The 18,835-nt window shown below is 42.5% G+C and overlaps 1 protein-coding gene and 2 pseudogenes across 4 annotated transcripts; 1 reads left to right on the top strand and 2 right to left on the bottom strand.

Annotated features, from left to right (window-relative positions):
- Positions 1 to 2,176: 2,176 nt before the first annotated feature.
- LOC106606820 (migration and invasion enhancer 1-like) lies at positions 2,177 to 4,985 on the bottom strand (annotated as a pseudogene). 2 transcript variants are annotated; one of them, XR_006769230.1, is made up of 6 exons: positions 4,700 to 4,985; positions 4,512 to 4,613; positions 3,671 to 3,782; positions 3,388 to 3,485; positions 3,015 to 3,091; positions 2,177 to 2,882 (listed from the first exon to the last, which is right to left on the bottom strand). The product of XR_006769230.1 is annotated as a migration and invasion enhancer 1-like, transcript variant X2 (transcript). The 2 variants fall into 2 exon arrangements; XR_006769229.1 differs by lacking the exon at positions 4,700 to 4,985 and having other exon boundaries at positions 4,512 to 4,638.
- On the bottom strand, positions 4,922 to 8,141 carry LOC106606821 (migration and invasion enhancer 1; annotated as a pseudogene). Its single transcript, XR_001329129.2, has 4 exons — positions 7,964 to 8,141; positions 7,596 to 7,693; positions 6,412 to 6,488; positions 4,922 to 6,301 (listed from the first exon to the last, which is right to left on the bottom strand). The product of XR_001329129.2 is annotated as a migration and invasion enhancer 1 (transcript).
- A 6,120-nt stretch (positions 8,142 to 14,261) lies between these two features.
- LOC106606817 (GTPase IMAP family member 8-like) lies at positions 14,262 to 17,844 on the top strand. Its single transcript, XM_045715381.1, has 3 exons — positions 14,262 to 14,353; positions 15,489 to 15,619; positions 15,821 to 17,844. Exon 3 carries the CDS (start codon positions 15,853 to 15,855, stop codon positions 16,507 to 16,509), a length of 657 nt encoding a protein of 218 aa, XP_045571337.1. The 5' UTR covers positions 14,262 to 14,353; positions 15,489 to 15,619; positions 15,821 to 15,852; the 3' UTR covers positions 16,510 to 17,844.
- The last annotated feature ends 991 nt before the right edge of the window (positions 17,845 to 18,835 follow it).

The following is an 18,835-nucleotide window of genomic DNA, read 5'->3' as shown; positions in this document are numbered from 1 at the left end:
TGATTGGGTCTTGGTTCTCAAACACTAGAAACTCATGACAGCAACATACGTAGAAACAAGTAAATATATCTTGTATATCCAAATATAGAGAGTGCCTGATGGTGGTGGTCTGTTGGTGACCTGTACCATAGCTCTATGAGACAGGAGAGGGACATCCATCCTGGCTTTTAATGAGATGAACAGAGATTGAAATATTTAACTATATTTCCATTTGCTCTGATTCTACAAAACACACAGCATACTGTATCTGTATCTGAATACCTGTATGAACAACCTCTCCAGCTTTGCGTAAGGAACTTTCTCTATTTTGTGCACCTCTTGTAAGGGAAATAAGAAAATGTTTATACTACTGTAAATGCCGGCCCTTGTAATTGAAAACCGTATAGCCCGGTATGAAATGCATTTTTAATAACTGGCTCAATGCTTGTTGGATCTTTCTTTGTTTTGGCGAGGTAACCTTGAGGAAATCAATAACATCCCCTGTTACCACTCAACAACTGTTGTTAATTTAAACGCAAATGTTATTGATGCACCACCACCATTCTTGCCAGTAGTCAATTAATGCTGAATCAATCTGTGAAAAGCATGAATTGGAAATTAGAAATATGACAGTGTGTTCATCCATGCTCATGACAGAGGGGTCACTAGATAAGCAGTGGACCACACCCATGTGTTTACTTTAGAGCAGGGGTACTCAACTCTTACCCTATGAGGTCCGGAGCATGATGGTTTTCTGTTCTACCTGATAATTAATTGCACCCACCTGGTGTCCCAGGTCTAAATCGGTCCCTTATTAGAGGGGAACAATGAAAAAATGGTGTGGAACTGTCTTCAAGGCTTCAAGTTGAATTTCAGGGCTCTAGATGTTCACTGCACTTGGGCTTTTGCATTCACAATTTGTCCCCATTTACTATAGCGCCTATGCTATTTACCATTCAATTTATGGCACCTGTCTCAGAGCTAAATGGTATTGTAATGTACTCATTGTGATGTACTCATATGTAAATTAAATGTTATAAGCAGGAACTGAATAGTGTGTCTTGTTGAGGGAGTATCAAAGGTATTGAATTACTGAGAAAACAATAAATAATAGGACAAATCAAAAGGGGAGAAGCCTGAGAGAGAGAGAGAGAGAGAGAGAGAGAGAGAGAGAGAGCGCGAGACGGACAGACGGACAGGGATAGAGAAAATAGCAATTTTGCTGTGGCACAGGGCGGTAATCATTAATAGTGGAGGTCCATCTGCTGTGTCCATATGCCTCTGTACTGTACCTCTTTAGCATTATCGTACGTAATATGCAGAACATAGATGAGGACATTATTCTCTTGGGGTTGTTTGTCTTGGGAGTCATGGTGTTCTCGGTTCAATCCCCGCAAGGAACAATGTATTCCCGGCCATTAACTACAATATTGAAAAACTAAAGAGGCTGTTGGTTGCATCCTTCTTGTGACATACAGTCACTTACCCGCTTCATAATTGATAGCAACCGATGCAGGAGGGAATGTCCTCTAACAAATCATATGACAAACCAATAACACTATAAAAATTCATACTTCACAGAGTTCAGAAGTTACTGTTGACTGGTATGGAGGGGTCTCTTGCAAAAATGATCATGGCAACCCCATCATATATGAATTACACAATGCTAATTTTGAATGCTTCAATTCATAAAGTTCTGATGGGGGAATTGTGTGGCACAAAATGGGCGGCAGAGACGGTGACAGTACTATGGAGCTCATAGACTGAGATGATAGGCTCTATCAGGCATAGAGCAAGCAGGCTTGCATGAATTATCACTCCTTACCAGAGCCTGTAGCCTGGACCCACCTAGCCAGTGTCAGCCACTTACCGCCCAAGGAGCAGAAACTCATAAAGGGCCAAAGTGCAAAACCATCAACCAAGCAAAAGGAATTCAACATACAGTACACTACGCAGATCATTCTGTAGAAGTCAGATAAATGTGAAAACTAATTCAGCAAATATCACTTTACAGAATAGGACTTTTTAACAATGAGTTGAGCTTGGCAAGTAATAGAAAACTGTAGGCAAAGGATGTTGCATGTGTCACCCTCTAGTGTACAAATGTGCATCAGTAAAAACAAGTGTCTGTATGGGTTGCGGTCTCCTCCTTCCTACTGTGTTGCCAGTAAAGCCTGGGTTCTGAACATGACAACAATTAGGAAGAAAACAAACAATGTCATTTTATTTTGTTTCGAGATTGAAGTCCTCCCAGTGGGTATCAAACATTGTCATCAGCAATCAATAACAGTATTCAGCGATGATAATTGAAATGGCGTGTGATGAACATGGGCTGATGTCTCGTTAGTGTAGCAGACAGACCAGTGGGTGGTGGCCTTCATTACCATAACTAGCAATTCATCTACTCAACTGACCAGTTCTACTTAAAGCTAATTTCAAAGCATCAGTTGCAATATGGGAGATCAATACACAGTAACACAACGCGAGACAGGCTTCAGCAGCTCAAATTGATCGTTTATCTGGCTGATGATGGTGCTGTAAGCAGATAGGCATAGAAGATCTGGAATAAGGAAGTTCCACCCAACCAGTCTTCCCATGTCCTCCCTTTCTCTGATCCCATAACATAGGAGCTGCCAGCACTGGGGTCATCATACTATAAACCTTTCAGCTTTGGTCTACAGTAATCATATAAAGTCCTGGAACACTGCAATGGGAGCAGAGAGAGAGAAGGAACAGAAAATATTCTCTGCTGTGTGAGTGGTGACAGACATCAGCATTGGTCTGAGTGATAACTGTTGGAGGATAGAGGGAATTGAGATCTACAGGATGACACAAGGTGGGCGATTTCTGGTCCACTTTTCCACTTGCTTGCCATCATAGGTGTTCTGGAGAGCATCCCTGACCTGAAGGGGCATACACATTGTTGAGACCATTTGTGTCAATTTCAAAACATTTGTGTCAATTTCAGTGATGTAAACAAACTGGCTGAAGTTGACAGTTCTGCAACTTCAGAGGAGAAAGCTTCCAGTACTCACATCCTTTTCCATGGGGAAGCCACCTGTTTCCAGCTTGGAGAAGACCAACTCCCCGTTGATCTCCAACTCAAAGCTCCCTGCAGAAACAACAGCATCACACTTCTCTTCAAAACAATATGTAGGTTTAACCTTGATGGACACATACACAAAACAGGTGTGAAAACTGGTATTTTACCAAAAGAATAGGTAAATATTACAACATATTTTACAACAATACTACAACAATACATTTCACTGTAGCCTCTGTGCTTCTGTATCTGCATTGCTTTCTCTTTGGGGAATAAGGCTGGGTTTCTGTATAGCACTTTGTGACAACTGATGATGTGAAAAGGGCTTTATAAAATAAATGTGATTGATTGGTTATCCAGCTGACCTTTTCGTCCTACAAAGCCTGACACCTCCGCCTCAGGAAACTCCACAGCGACAGCCTGCTGAAGTTTCTTGTAGCGGGGCTCGTACCCTCATTGGCCACTGAAACAGTGATAGAAAACCAAAACTGTGATGAATAATTAAAACGGCATAAAAACATACAACATACAGACTCAACCTGAGTGTTAAAAGCTATGGCAGTTGCCATATGTTCCATGACTTCCATAGTTTCCGGCCTCTTTGTTAAACAAACGCATCCTCCCAAATATAAATGAATATAAACCTACCAGTACTCCACTCTGATATGCACCACACCCATGGCTTTTGACCCAGATTCTTCTTCTCACTCCTTTCTTCTTGATTGTGCTTCGCTGATGTAAAGGTGTTTTGCCTGAATGACTGATGTAGGAGGAGTAAGAATCCTCAATATGTAAATACAATAGGAGCAATCGTAACCTGCCTCCTTAGTCATGAGTAAGTCTAAAAGGGTATACTGGATTACAGGTTTACTGTCCCAGGTAGGGTTGGGCCAGTGATCAACTGAAACAGGCAAGTTACTACATGATAGTTAACTGTTTTTTCAAGTAAAACAATAAAACATTGCAAAAACAAAAACCATTGACAATCGAGACTCCAAAGGCTCATCATCCTGAGTTATTTGACATTTCTATTCTGTTCTTTAGTAATGGATAAGTTCTAGAAAAACATTGAAATGTGTATTGAGACAATAATATAGCTGGGCAGGGTATTTGATTCCATGTGTGTAGTGTCAAGACCATAACATGCAGGAACAACACCTCCACAAAATGTCATATCTGAGAGGATCTATTCCTACTCAGAGTGAGTTGGAAACATTTCAGTTAACAGAAGTACATAGCTAGCTTGATGGCAGTGGTATTTTGAGCTGAACACCAGTTAATTCAGGAAGAAAACTGAAATTTAAATTCCAATTGCCCTCAACTTCTATTCAATGTGGAATTATAATTTGTTTACTTCCTGAATTCAATTAATTAAAATTGACCACAACCCTGCTTAACACATTCAATACAGGAAAAAAACACTCGGAAACACTATACTGTAGCCAGTCAGCAGGGTTTGATCAATGCAGGCGCAATGTATGAAACGTACCAAGATGCTTCTTGCTCCAAAGGCTTTTCTCTTCCTACTGCAGTTGTCATGGCTGGCTCTGTGTTGACATTACAGCGTGGGTGTAGCCTACAGCTGTTCCCCCTATAGAATGATCACATGACAGTGGCATTCGATATCTGAATGTGAGTATCAACAAGAGAGTAATTACTGAGACCTGAGTAACACACCTGAGGTGCTATGTTGCCATGGGGATGTACTGTATAGAGTTCAGACCTGTGAATGAGCCAATACTGTAATAATATGGTAATATGTTGTTACATAGCCCTTTAGAACTGACATGTTCTCCATTCTAATGGAGTTGAGTAGTTATTACAGAAGTGAAACAAAGAGAAGAAAAACATGTTAAGTAGTTTTGAGCATGACACGTTAAGACAATACTAACATATTTATACAGTTAAATAATCCATAACTTTATTTTGTGATAGAAGTTCTCCCAAATGGATATCATACTTGACAGCCCTGGGCAACAGAAAACAAATTGTATTCAGAGATGATATTCAATAAACTGTGCGCATAAACAGTGGCTGATGAGGTGTCGTCAGTTATAGACAGAGCAGTGAGAGATGGCTTTCAAAACATCTGAGGATTTATCTACTTGCAACGTCAGCTCTACTAATAGTAAAGCTGATCATATATAAAAACCACAGAGTCAATGAAAATGCATCATCTATGATTCAGTGGCAGTATACAATTGCAAATTTACAAGAGGTTTGGCTACTACGGTGTTCCTCACATTTCAGCTAAAGAGAACAGTTCAAAACAGAGATATAGTTCACTGTTAAAGACACTGCCTGGAATGCTCCAGGCTATAAGATAGCCAAAACTGAAGAAAAAAACCCTGATTACATCCAAGTTCCGACATTGAGATACACTAGTTTAAAGATAAATAAAAGTTGCAGTGACAGAACTGAACACAAAAACAACGTTAAAGGTCTAAGCTTCAACCTTGTTTAAAGTGTCTCCACTTTAGAACACATCTTATTAAATAAATTGACAAACATTGCATTGACAGGTTCAAACAGCACGTTCATCATCATAGTAGGGTACAGGATACAAGTTGTGAAACAGGGCTTATGATGCTTGGTGATAGAATTATTTTCACAGAGGGCTGAAAATAATTGAGCTCCTTCCCTTCTTGCTTTTGGTACTCGATAACATTTATCTTTTACATTCATCAAAACTTTGTTTATGTCTGGCCAATGATGGTGCTGTATTTGAGAGGAATTAGAACAAATCAGGCAGTAACTGTCTGCTAGGCAATGAGGCTTTTGGAATATAATAGGGTGCTCCCCCCAACCCGTCTGCCCCTCGATCTTACGGTCTCCTCCATTTCTCTGATCCCATAACATAGGAGCTGCCAGGACTGGGGTCATCATACTATAAACCTTTCAGCTTTGGTCTACAGTAATCATATAAGTCCTGGAACACCTCAATGGGAGCAGAGAGAGAGGGGAGAGAGAAGGCACAACAAAACCTTATGACAGGTTGTACTCTAAATCAAAGACAGTGGTCTTAGTCCAACTCTGCTAGTGTAGTTTCAACGTAGAGTTGTGTGTCACCCTCATGCCCGGTTAGTGCAAAGGCTGAGTGAGTAATGACAGTGGCAGTGATGGATGCGCACTGTCCTGTCTTCAGCATGCTGCTGTCAGGAGAGGGCAGGGTTGGAGAATAGAGGGAGAGGAGATCTACAGGATGACACAAGGCGGGCGGCTCTTGGTGATCTTCTCCACTGGCTTGCCATCATGGGCTTTCTGTATAGCGTCCATGATCTGCAGGGGGACAAGACATCTTGTGTCATTGGCAGTAGTCATTGGCAGTTGACACACATACAGTGTGTCAGACAATAAAATGACAGCCTTGTAAGAAGTTAACAACTTACGTCGTCTTCATATGGGAAGCCACTTGTTTCGAGCTTGGAGAAAACTACTTGCCCATTGATCTCAATCTCAAAACTGCCTGCAGAAACAAAAGCATCAAATCAAGGAAAACAATGTAGTCTGAGAATATAGTAGAGACATACACTCACCAGCCAGTTTATTAGGTACAAGAAAATGGTTCACTCCTACAGTGAGTCATGTGGCCATGGATAGCTGTATAAAGCAGGCAGACTGGCAGAGGCATTCAGTTGCTGTGCAATTGAATGTTAGAAGAATGGGAAAAAACGAGTGACCTAAGTGACTTTTAGTGTGGTATGATCGTTGGTGCCAAGTACATCAGATCGAGCATCTCAGAAACAGCCGCCCTCCTGGGCTTTTCAACGACAACAGTGTCTAGGGTTTCCCGAGAATGTTGCCACAAACCAAAACAATCCAGTCAGCGGCAGTCCTGTGGGCAAAAACAGCTCATTGATGAGAGGTCAAAGGAAAATATCAAGAATCGTGCAAGCTAACAGGCGGGCCACAAACAGACAAATAACGGCCCAGTACAACAGTGGTGTGCAGAATGGCATTTTAGAATGCACATCTCATCGATCCTTGTCACGGAGGGGCTGTTGCAGCAGACATCCACACCAGGTTCCACTCCTATCTCACAAGAAAAACGTATCCAGTGGGCACGCGATCGCCAACACTGGACAATTGAGAAGTGGAAAAACATTGCCTGGTCCGACAAATCCCGGTTCCTGTTGCGTCATGCTGACGACAGACTCAGGATTTGGCGTAAGCAGCATGAGTCCATGGACCCATTCTGCCTGGTGTCAATGGTACAGGCTGATGACGGTGGTGTACCACGATCCAATCTGCAGCAACTGCATGATGCCATCGCATCAGTGTAGACCAACATCCCTTTGGAATGTGTCCGACTTAAAGAATCCATTCCACCAAATAATTCAGGACGTTCTGGAGGCAAAGGGGGGTCCGTGTGGCAACTGTCATTACTCACTCAGCCTTTGCACTAACCTTGCATGAGGGTGACACACACCTCTCTAATAAACTGTCCAGTGAATATATAGCTACACAGAAGAACATGTAGCGATGTCAAAATACTTCACATTATTAGTGTACTTACCAACACTGTACGTACCTGTATTGTCTGTAGTAGGCTATGTAGAAAGGACCAACTTACCTTGCCTTCCTACGAAGCCCGACACTTCCGCTTCAGTGAATTCCGCGGTGACAACCCGCGCGAGCTCCTGATAGCGGGGCTCGTACCCTCATCCACCGCTAAAGACAACGACAAAACAAAAACATGGCTTAGTGATGAATAATTAACACTAAAGTAGTTGGGGGAAAATGTCCAAGCAATGTCTAAGGTAAACATTCATCAACTAACGTTAGCTAGCATAAAACATAGCCCGTTTCATAATAAAAGAGTGGGTATTCTGCGCTATGAAGGTGGCTGGTTCGAGCTACTAGCTACAGTAGCTACCAAAAACGCATGGGAGCCGCTTAAAAAAAACGGCGAACAATCCAATAAAAGGAAAATAAACATACCAGTATTCGACTTTGACTTGCACACCCATGGCTGTTGAAGAAACTAGCTAGTTTGCTAGTTCCTTCTCGATAAGCTGATTCAGGTTTGACCTCAAGACACGATTGTGTAACACAGATGCTAGAAAGGCTAACTAGCTAGCTTAAGCGTATGAGCAGAGAAATGCTTTTGATTGGTGTAACTAGAGGTGGGAGGAGCGAGAAAAAGCAGGAAGAAAATACTAGCAGGGACATGTTCCAATACTTTTGAAATGCATCCATCATTTCCCTTTCTTCTTCCCTTCTTTGAGATTATTGATCATCTGTTTGAATGGCAAATACTATAGATATATAGGTGAGGTTTTGGTCGTTATTGACCTGTTCCTGTTCACCAGACGTGCTACCTGTCCCAGACCTGCTGTTTTCAACTCTCTAGAGACAGCAGGAGTGGTAGAGATACATGAGGTGCTGACCTGTTGCACCCTCGACATCTACTGTGATTATTATTATTTGACCATGCTGGTCATCTATGAACATTTGGACATCTTGGCCATGTTCTGTTATAATCTCCACCCGGCACAACCAGAAGAGGACTGGCCATCCCTCATAGCCTGGTTCCTCTCTAGGTGTCTTCCTAGGTTCTGGCCTTTCTAGGGAGTTTTTCCTAGCCACCGTGCTTCCACACCTGCATTGCTTGCTGTTTGGGGTTTTAGGCTGGATTTCTGTACAACACTTTGAGATATCAGCTGATGTAAGAAGGGCTATATAAATACATTTGATTTGATTTTGATTTGATTATTGGTGACACTGCAATGAACAATCCAACTTTGTAGCAAAAAACAATTGCAGTAGCATAGTAGCATAGTTTGCCATTTCTTTTCTAGGAATGCTGTCAAAATTAATGTTTGGGATGCAAGATTGCAGTTTTTACCTACCGGAATCAGACTTCACCAATTCATTAAGACATGCTTACAGTTTTTTCCAATTGCTAACACATTAAAATGACATGCACAGCACCATTATTTAAACTGACACACAGAGAGCAAAACCTCTTCTCAAGTCTCCAAAAGTCTAAACACATTTTCTGCTTTACACACATTTTACAATTCAAAATGGCACTTTTTAAATGCACTGCACACGGTTCTCTGCATCAGACACAACAAGTTTGCTATTTCAAAACACTGCCATTCAAAATGACACTACATGAGCTAATTGGCCAATACATGTGCCACCTGGCCAAACACCTCAATGGTTAATTGTTACCACTTCAATCAGGAAGTAAGCACTATGAAAAGACCACAGGTGAGCACCTTTTATTTTACAACAACAATGGAAGCCATTGCAGAGAGAGGAAGGGGGAGGGGGAGAATGAGAGGGGGAGGAAGAGTGCGAGGTAGGGGTAGAGCTGGTAGAGGAGTTCATGGCCAAAGAAGACAACAATTTTCAAATGAAATCAGAGCAACCTTAGTTGATCATGTCATCAACCATGGGCTGACAATGCGAGAGGCTGGACAGAGAGTACAGCCCAACTTGAGCCGTTTTACTGTCGCCTGTGTCATCCGGACATTTAGACTGGAGTACAGGTATGTAACCAAAATGTCTTTCACACTATGTAGTACACCCCATGTCATACTGTATCAGTTGGGTGACACCTGTTTACTTCATGAATGGCTGATGTCATACACTAACTGCACAAATTTCCAGTAGAATTTACTCTACTGTGGGGGAAATATCTTTAGGCTGCATTGTCCAAGCCCTATATTTTTGTTTTTCTAAAGGACTGAGAGACGCAACCATGGTGGAGGAAGGGGCCAAATGTTCACCGGGGTACAGGAAGCTGCCATTGTAAACTTGGTTTTGGAAAATAATGAAATCAGATTACGAGAAATTCAAAGCCACATCATCCAAGACAACACCATATTCAATAACATTCAACGAGTCAGTCTGTCCACATTGGCTCGCATTCTCAAGCGAAACCAAATCAGAATGAAACAACTTTATAAGGTGCCGTTTGAGAGAAACTCTCAAAGAAACAAAGAGGTCAGACGAGCATATGTGGATGTAAGTACAATATTGACTGCAGTACACTACATGAAACATTGTTTCCCAGTGTAATGGATAACACCATATTGACTGCTTTTTTGTTTTCAGGGAGTACTGGAAATGGATGTTCATGCAATCCCACATGAGTTCATCTTTATGGATGTGGATGAGGCTGGGTTCAACCTAGCAAAGACCAGAAGAAGGGGGAGAAACGTCATTGGCCACAGAGCCATTACAGATGTTCCTGGCCAACGTGGTGGGAACATCACAATGTGCGCTGCCATCTCCAATACGCATGGTGTCCTCCACCGTCATGCCAACCTTGGACCATACAACACAGCCCATATTCTCACATTTCTGGACAGACTCCACAACATTCTCATACCACCAGAGTGTATGAATGATGCAGACCATCAAAGAACCCGGTACGTTGTAGTATGGGACAACGTGAGCTTTCATCGTGCAGCCCCAGTCCAAAACTGGTGTGCTGACCACCCACCATTTCTCGTGCAATACCTCCCACCATACTCACCATTTCTGAACCCCATAGAAGAGTTCTTTTCGGCATGGCGGTGGAAGGTATACGACCGGCAGCCCTTTGAGTGCATGCCTCTTGTGCAGGCTATGGAAGAGGCATGTGATGAGATTGATGTGGGTGCGATTCAGGGATGGATAAGGCACTCAAGGCGCTTCTTCCCTCGATGTCTGTCAAGGGAAGATATTGCCTGTGATGTGGACGAGGCGTTGTGGCCAGACCCAGCTGTGCGGCAAGATGCTGCCTAATTATTTTTCTTGCCTCTTTTTTTTTTCTATATATTATTTCAGCTAATTTTTTTCAGCAATTTTCTTTTTCAGTTTACTGTTTTTTTGTGAGCATATTTTTGTTCAGTCCAATGTAAATATATCTGCTGTGCATATGTTGCACTGACTTGTGTTTCAACAGCATGTGTGTGTATCTGCAAATATTTCTGTGCCTCTGAAGAATTTTCTACAATTTGAACTATTTTAGTATTATGGCAATGCATAGAGAGGAAGAGGGAGGGGGAGAATGGTAATATGAATGAAGTGTGTGCCATTTCGTGCAAATGTTTGATTTTGATAATGCTATATGTAGTTTTGGTTGCAGTGCTTCATTTTGCAGGATATATGAGGTATTTTGTAGTTTGGGTGTGTGGTTTTGTGAATTGTGTTAAGTATTTTGATAAAACCAGCCTAGTTTGCAAAATTGTGTTTTAGCAATTGTGAAAAACTGTAACAACATGATGTATATACTGCCTCTCAGTCATGGGCAAGTCAACATAAGATAATAACTGTACAGATGTACTGCATCAATGACAAAGGTGGGCTGGGCAGATGACAAACTCAGACAGATGAGTCATGTCATAAAGTTGGGTCAATAAAGTCCAGCCTAACTATTTTTCTTCCTTATCTTTTACTTTTGCAAGGCATGCTGACTCTGAGGAGTGGCTTGTTGATGTCTCTTCAACTGAAATAAATGGCTGGCTCCTTATTTATGCTCCATTCATAACCAAGTGGGAAGGTAGTATTTACCACATATACGACTGGTAAAAATCCAGTTGAATGGCCCTCCAACTGGTAATTACTATTGGGAAGCTTGTCTGTCATCCCTGAGCTCCATCTTCTCCCACATGCTGAACTCTGACATCACCTAATAAGGAAATTACCTTCATACCAGCATTTGCGGAAGTACATTTTTAATTTAACCTTTATTTTATCAGTGAGTCATACTGAGACCAAGGTTTATTTTACAGATTAGCCCTGAATTACATAAATTACAGAAAATACACACATCAAAATATAAATACAATATGCGAGCAGAAAGAAAAACACGGTCATAAAAAACAAACACATTCATCAGTAATAAGGTCCTCAATCAGCTTTCTGAATTGGCCTAGGGGCCAATTGTTACACAATTAAGGTGCAAGAAAACACAGAGACCAAAGGAATTTCCAGAGTTAGCCATCCCTGAGACCGGGTGTGGTAGCTCGTATGTCTAAAGTTAATTAATGATGTTAAGTACAGTGGGTCTTTTTGTAAAAGGGCTTTATAAATTAAAACATAGCAATATATCAACCTACGTGACATCAAAGAGGGCCAACCAACATTCTTGTAGAGAATGCAGTGATGAGTACTAAAATTGTCGCCCGTAATAAATCTCAGTGCACTATTATAAACTGCAACTAACAGCTTTAATGAAGTGGCAGCTGCATTTATATAGATGATGTCGCCATAGTCTAGGACCGATAGGAATGTCTACTGAATAATCTGTTTACTACTAAACCCATTTTTATTCTCAATTTAGTCTCATGCATTCAATTCATATTTACAACTTCACAACTCGTTATTACCAACTTCCCATGTGGTTATAAACATAACATTATTACTGCTTATTACTGCCTAACTTCAGACTCATAAAGACATCACAAGTCATCAAGGCAAGTGTCCATTCCCTTCAGAGTAAAAGCTACACCCCAGTCTTTCAGGAAGTTGTTGTAAGCCAGAAGGGAAAGGACTGTTATTGGGCATTGACATGATGACTAAAATGAGTTGGATTGTAACAATTTTGGGGAGAAACTAAGCACAGATAAAGCTTAAGATCAAGAGAAATGGCAACCAGAGAATCATCAACATGTGGTACGTTTTTTAATCTCAATTGTCTTACATATCAACTTGAGAAAAAGGTTGTACTGTATATAAAGGACAATTTACACATGGCTTGTGAAGTTGTTTTTAATAACTTTAGCATCAATCAGTGTAAAAGTATTACTCTAACCCTAACATGGCCAGTTTAATGTAAGTTAAGATGATGAACTGCCCTCTTCTATCAATGTGGTGTGTGTACTGATATTTGTAGGCAACATTACCATTACTTATAGCAACTATTCATGTTTTTATAATATCCCCATGTACTGTATGTATACTGTGTGTAGCAGGTACATACTGTGTGTAGCAGGTACATACTGTGTGTAGCAGGTACATATTGTGTGTAGGAGGTACATATTGTGTGTAGCAGGTACATACTGTGGGTAGCAGGTACATACTGTGTGTAGCAGGTACATACTGTGGGTAGCAGGTACATACTGTGTGTAGCAGGTACATACTGTGTGTAGCAGGTACATACTGTATGTAGCAGGTACATACTGTGTGTAGCAGGTACATACTGTGTGCAGCAGGTACATACTGTGTGTAGCAGGTACATACTGTGTGCAGCAGGTACATACTGTGTGTAGCAGGTACATACTGTGTGTAGCAGGTACATACTGTGTGTAGCAGGTACATACTGTGTGCGATAAAGCAACATGTGACAGACATCTGATCAAGTTGTCAATACACCACGTTATCAGTAGTTTCATAGTGGCGTAATACACACACAGGTGTATGCTATCTGTGTCTGTTTGTGTATGTACTGTACTTGTGACTGTACATGTGTGTGTTTATATATGTACTTGTGACTGTACGTGTGTGTTTATATATGTACTTGTGACTGTACATGTTTATGTTTGTGCGTGTACCTGTGACTGTACGTGTGGGTTTTTTACAATTTCTTTGTTAATCATTGTGGGAATGACAGTCTCTTTAAAATGGAAGCTTAATGTCAGACAGTATAACACAAAATGTGCATTAGCATGAACAGTAACTCTGTCTCTCACGTCTCTTGTTTGTGTCTTTCTCAGACCTGAAAGTTGTCCTTCTTGGCGTCAGAAACTCTGGGAAGAGCGAAGTGGGCAATGTGCTGCTGGACAGGGAGGAGTTTGTCATCAAGGAGCGGACCACGTGCTCTAGGAGGGTGGGAGAGGTGGCAGGTGGGTGGGTTACTGTGGTGGACACACCTGGCTGGTGGTGTGACTTCAAGGTGCAGGACACACCTCAGCTGGTGAAAAGGGAGATAGTGTGCAGTGTCTCTCTGTGCACCCCAGGGACCCCATATTTTCCTTATCGTCATTAAGGCACACTCAGTGTTCTGTGAGAAGCGTCACAGGGCTGTAGAGGAGCACCTGGCCCTCCTCAGTGAGAGAGTGTGGAGTCACTGTATGGTCGTCTTCACCTGCAGTGACTGGCCTGGACACATGCACATGGAACAGCAAGTCAAGAGAGGAGGCACGGCCCCCCTGTGGCTGGTGGAGAAATGCAGTCATAGGTATCACTGCCTCAACTTGAAGAGTGGACCAGGTGGAAATCAGGTCACAGAGCTGTTCAGGAAGATGCAGAGACTGGTGACAGAAAATAGTGACAACTATTTTAAAATGGATGGACTGCTTTTACAAGAGGTGGAGGAAAAGAAGCGGATAGTGGAGCAAAGGGCTCAGCAGAGATTGATGAAGACACAGAAACAGAGATCTCTGCTCAATGGTGAGTAATCACTGAGATGGTTCTTAGGACACAATGCTTTGCCATATTGCCAACAGTAGATTTTAGAATATTTCTGTTCTATCAGGGCTCTACAGTGCGACCATTTTACTCGCATATGTGCCAAAATATTTTGCTGTGAGACCTGGAATTCAAAAACGAAGGATTCTAGCTTTATTACCTCAAATGTGGACAAATACAAATACCTAGGTGTCTGGCTAGACTGTAAACTCTCCTTCCAGATTCATATCATACATCTCCAATCCAAAATTGATCTTGAATCGTCTTCCTATTTCACAACCAAGCATCCTTCACTCATGCTGCCAAACATACCCTCGTAAAATTGGCTATCCTACCGATCGACAACTTCGGCGATGTCGTTTACAAAATAGCCTCCAACACTCTACTCAGAAAACTGGATGCAGTCTATCACAGTGCCATCCGTTTTGTTACCAAAGCCCCATACACTACCCACCATTGCGACCTGTAAACTCTCGTCGGCTGGCCCTCGCTACATATTCGTCGCCTGACCCACTGGCTCCAGGTCATCTATAAGTCTTTGCTAGGTAAAGCTCCACCTTATCTCAGCTCACTGGTCACCATAACAACACCCACGCGTAGCATGCGCTCCAGCAGGTATATCTCACTGGTCACCCCCAAAGCCAATTCCTCCTTTGGCCGCCTTTCCTTCCAGTTCTCTGCTGCCAGTGACTGGAACGAATTGAAAAAATCGCTGAAGTTGGAGACTTATATCTCCCTCACTAACTTTAAGCATCAGCTATCTGAGCAGCTTACCGATCGCTGCAGGTGTACACAGCCCATCTGTAAATAGCCCATCCAACTACCTACCTCATCCCCATATTGTTTTTATTTACTTTTTTGCTCTTTTGCACACCAGTATTTCTACTTGCACATCATCATCTGCACATCTATCACTCCAGTGTTAATTTGCTAAATTGTAATTACTTCGCCATTATGGCCTATTTATTGCCTTATCTCCTTACGCCATTTGCACACACTGTATATAGACTTTTTCTATTATGTTATTGACTGTACTTTTGTTTATTCCATGCGTAACTCTGTGTTGTTGTTTGTGTCGCACTGCTTTGATTTATCTTGAACTGATGTCATGCAACAGCCGTTGTTACTGTAAGATTGAGGCTGGCGTTCTGCAGGAGTTGGAGGAGAAGAGGAGGGAAGAACAGAAAAGAGCAGGGGAGAGACTGGCGAGGAGGCAGAAACAAAGACAGTCTGCCAGATCTCTATTCGGTGAGTTAAATCAATCTCTCTCAAAATGCACTTTAGGTGTCTGTTTCTATTCATATTGGTGTGAAATATTTAGGATGAACATTTTCCATTCGCTCATAGAGCTTTAAATCTGACAATGTGAATGAAACACTTTGTATTCATACATTTTATGTCCACAGTAGACATGTTATACATGACAGTATTCTTATTTGTTTGTGACAGGGGAGCTCTACTGTCCCTCAGAGCTGAGAATAATGCTGCTGAGTGGCCGCAACACAGGCAGGAGCTCTGCTGGAAACACCATCCTGGGCAAAGAGCACTTTAAAGTAGGGTGCCATGCCACTGACTGTGTGGAAGGACAAGGAAAGGTCAGGGGTAAGACTGTGACAGTTCTGGACCCACCAGGCTGGTTGTCAGTGGTTCCTGGCTCCCTGATGTCTCTCTCAGCCTCTGTGGTAACTGTGGTCCTGGTGGTTATGAATGTGAGCTCCTCCTTCAGCCACACTGTCTGTAGAACAGCAGAAAAACACCTGGAGGCGCTCGGAGAGAAAGTATGGAATAGAACCATGGTCCTATTCACCTTTGGGGACTGGCTGGGGGACACGACCATCGAGCAGCGCATTGAGAGTGAGGAAGAGCCCCTCCAGAGGCTTGTTGAGAAGTGTGGCAACAGATATCACGTGTTGGACAGTAAGAGCCAGGGGACTGGTGCACAGGTCACTGAGCTGCTACAGAAGATAGAGGAGATGCTGGTGGAGGAGAGGCTGGAGGTTCTACAGAGAGGAGAACAGGTTGGGAAGAGTCTTATATTGATGCAGGAGCCAGAGATGGATGGAGTGATGGGAGAGGGCATAGAGGTCCTTGTAGCAAACCACACAGACACTCCCTTTCATGATGGTAAGCAAGACTGATGCACATTAGATAGAACTTACAGTGCATCATTTCATGATGTATTTACTATTTCTTCTGACAGAGCTCTCTTGTGTTGCAACGTGTGAGGTGGCTAGTTCAGAGGACCTTCTAACCTCAGATGACTCAGGAGCCCCAGACTTTGGTGGACAGGAGTTGGCACTACCAGAGGCCAGCGGAGGATGGTGGACTGAAGCAAATCACTCCATCCTGGATGTGGTGGGGTTTCTGTCCAGCATGGCCAGCGTGCTTCAGGGGAATCAGGAGGGGCTGATGTGGAACATGGGGGGCAGATAGACGCTAGTGGTGAACCTCCCAGACTGTCTCCACACTGGATCTACTCAGAGCCATCATCTGAGATGGAATGGACAGAATGGTAGAAAACCAGTCACCCTGTTCTCTCCAGGACACCAAGCTCTCCTCCTGGTCCAGCAACCCAAAGAACCAGAAAGAATGCTGGTGAAGAAACAGGAAGATATTGTGGATATACAGTCCCTTGGACACCCCAGGCTGAGGGACAGGACCCTCAAGGAGATTGCCAGAACAGGAGGCCTGCAGGCCTTGATTGACTAATGGGGGAACAGTAATTTGGAGGAGCTTGAATCCTTCATTGACTCCTATTCTGAAATGGTGTGGAAGAAAACCATGGGGTCTTTCATAGTAGAGGAGGAGGACTGTCTCACCAGCAACAGCCCAGAGATGAATGATGTTGGGGAGGATCTTGTAAATAATGGTGGCCAGGAGGTGCGTCATCCATTGACAAGAAGCTGTCTAAGCTGGATATCCTGGAAGGCATGCAGAGAGACTTGCTGGACCTCAGACAGAGTCTGGATCGCAGCTGTGCCATCATACAGGAACTCAGTGACAGAAGTAAAGCAACACAGAAGCCTGCTGTTCCCTCTGATGCAGGGGAGGCAGAAGTGGAGGAAAGTTGCTAGAGGAGAGATGTTCAACAATAACATAAATGATAAGTTATAGATTGGTTTGTTTTATCTAAATATGCCCTAACATCATTGTTCAGGTAACAACTAATTAACAGTATTGATTTACTGATGGAGTTAATGCTAATGGTGAGGCAGTATATTAACTTCATAATGTCATGTGTTTCCACAAGAGGGAGCCCTCTGATAAGAAATTGTGGGGGGTTGGTCTCCTGCATACTCCTGTTACTGTATCCATTCACTACATTAAATATTTCACTACATTATTATGCAAGATACCAGACATTTTAATTCAGTTATTGTTGATCATTTCCTAGATGATTATTTGATTTATCTTATGAGCCTTGTATAAAGACAGACATATCAGGGTCCAGATGACAGCACGTGTCATGCCATAAAAGTAACATATTAAATCATGAAACATATCATACCATCCAAGGGGCGACTCTTTTTTTTGTGTTTGCTCATGGGATGACTTGTTCGAGTCAATGTAAATAGAATTGACAGCAACAAAGACTGAGAGCCGTGACCCTCTTAGGTGGTGGGTAAGTTGAGGATGAAAAACTGTCTGACTGCTGTGGTGTTGTGACTGTCTGCAGGTGCTGCAGCCCCAGCCTCAGCCCACTGGCTGATGACTCATCTCTCTACAGCAGAAGCAGAACATGTACAGTAGAACTGGGCTGATTCACAACTGGAAGGGAAATACTGTAGGTCTTCACATTGGGTAGCTACTGTTCATAAATAAGGGCATGGAGTTTTTCCTCTTCAGGTCATATGGTTAGGAAACACTTCAGGTGCTATTCACAGTTGCTCTCCATCTTGCAACATGCTGAGGTGTGTGAGAGGGAGAGAGAGAGAGAGAAAGGGGGAGGAATAGGGAGAGAGAGAGAGACTGCACAAGAGAGAGTGAGGGGGAGAGAGGGAGAGCAAGAGAGAGAGAGAGAGAGATGCAGAAACAGAGCATGTCCTAAATTACCTTCAATCTCCAGTTAATGAAAAACAGGAAGTTGGTTCAGGCAGACCAGACATTGTGTTAGCTGAGAATACCATAAAGCTGGAAGGCTACATTTCTAAACCCTTTCAGAATTTGCCCAAGAGCCAGAGAGATGAGTCACACAGACACATACAGCGGCTAATAGATTTCTGGCTGGGTAAGTAAACACTTTGCAAAGCCTGGTGCAGTCAAGGTCAATCTCTATCTACTTTTAAAGCCAACATGTAAGAATCTCAAAGTAAAGTGTTTTTATAGGGCAATTTTGTTGAAATCCGGAAATGGGAAGACATTAAAAAATAATGTTTTTGCCAGCTATTATTTTTTTGACCCTCTAGTTTTTGCTGACCCTCTGAACAAGGTTACAACGTTGACAGATTGATGAAAACATATATG

This window comes from Salmo salar, chromosome ssa03 (assembly GCF_905237065.1).
Source record: "Salmo salar chromosome ssa03, Ssal_v3.1, whole genome shotgun sequence".
NCBI lineage: Eukaryota > Metazoa > Chordata > Actinopteri > Salmoniformes > Salmonidae > Salmo > Salmo salar.
The sequence above is the reverse complement of the archived record's forward strand: the minus strand, read 5'-3'. Positions and strand labels throughout refer to the sequence as shown.

Excerpts from the sequence above, each read along its gene's own strand:
- LOC106606817 (XM_045715381.1), top strand. The coding sequence starts at position 15,853 with ATGCTGCTGAGTGGCCGCAACACAGGCAGGAGCTCTGCTGGAAACACC.